The sequence below is a fragment of the Charadrius vociferus genome, unplaced genomic scaffold, assembly GCF_000708025.1.
Source record: "Charadrius vociferus isolate BGI_N301 unplaced genomic scaffold, ASM70802v2 scaffold56, whole genome shotgun sequence".
Taxonomy (NCBI): domain Eukaryota; kingdom Metazoa; phylum Chordata; class Aves; order Charadriiformes; family Charadriidae; genus Charadrius; species Charadrius vociferus.
In genome coordinates, this window is record NW_009649057.1 from 1,300,132 (window position 1) to 1,301,140 (window position 1,009).

General features: G+C 64.9%; 1 protein-coding gene across 1 annotated transcript in view; it reads right to left on the reverse strand.

The window, feature by feature from the left end:
• The window catches only part of ST6GALNAC6 (ST6 (alpha-N-acetyl-neuraminyl-2,3-beta-galactosyl-1,3)-N-acetylgalactosaminide alpha-2,6-sialyltransferase 6), a 5,818-nt gene that overhangs the window by 1,115 nt on the left and 3,694 nt on the right, over positions 1-1,009 (reverse strand). Inside the window, exon 2 of the mRNA XM_009888084.1 lies at positions 100-164. Coding sequence (XP_009886386.1) covers positions 100-164 — 65 coding nt within the window. The remainder of the gene's footprint in view (positions 1-99; positions 165-1,009) is intronic.

A 1,009-nucleotide genomic window follows, 5' to 3' on the forward strand; every position in this document is an offset into this window, starting at 1 on the left:
TGTCCCCGTCCGGCCCCGCTCCCAGCAGCATCCCCAGCAGGATGCCCGGTATCCCCAGGGACATCCCTGCTGTCCCCAGGGTGATGCACCGGCACTCACCGCGCTGCCACTCATGTCTCTGCACCGGCCTCAGCGCGCAGCAGTCGCCGGCGTCCCGCAAGCACCTGCAAGGCATGCGGTCACCCCCTCGCCACCGCGCTCGGGCTCCCGTCCCCACGCTGCTCGGTGAGAATCCCCAGGTACCGGCGGGATACGGGATAAGCCACCGGGCAGCCTGGCTCAGCTGTGCCGCAGCACCCGTGGGGTTGGATCCTCAGGGGGACCTCCGCGTCCCCCTTTCAAGGGGAGGACAAACCCCCGGCACCGGTGCGCAGAAGGGAAATGCCGCGGGCAGAGGCTGGGTGAGCTCTGCGGTGTGGAGGAGCCAAACCCAACCGCGGCTCGTGCCGGGGAGATCCCTGCGGCGGTTTGGGCTCCCGGGAGGGATTATCCCTCACCGGCGGGGCCAAAGCCGCTCAAACCCACAGGGTCAGGGAGGGTAAACCCGCTGCTCGCACGGTGAAATCCCATTAAAACAACCGGCTCTTACTTGGCCGGGGGGAGAGGAACTGAGACCTGCGCAACTCAGCTCATGCATGGGCTCAAATCCCACCGGAGCTGATAGGGACCTCTCCAGCCCCGGGGGACCGAAGCACAGGGGGTGCACCCCGTTTGCTCGCCCCCGGCGGGGGGAACCTGCTCTCACCCCCACTTGCCCCAGCTTGCCAAAATGAACTGACCCAATTTAAAGTCCTCGTTAGTGAGTCATGGCCACTCACAGAGTACTCGGAGCAAATGGAAATGAAAAAAAAAAATTAAAGCCTCTTTACTAATTGCCCTGGAAGGGGGGGGTGTGTGTGCACAGGGATGGAAAACTACGCAGCAGCCTGGGTTCGGCCTCTGGGGGGACCGGGGACCCCAAAGGGCTCTCAGGGCCGGTGTCGGTGGCTGGGAAGGTGCCCGCCCCCCT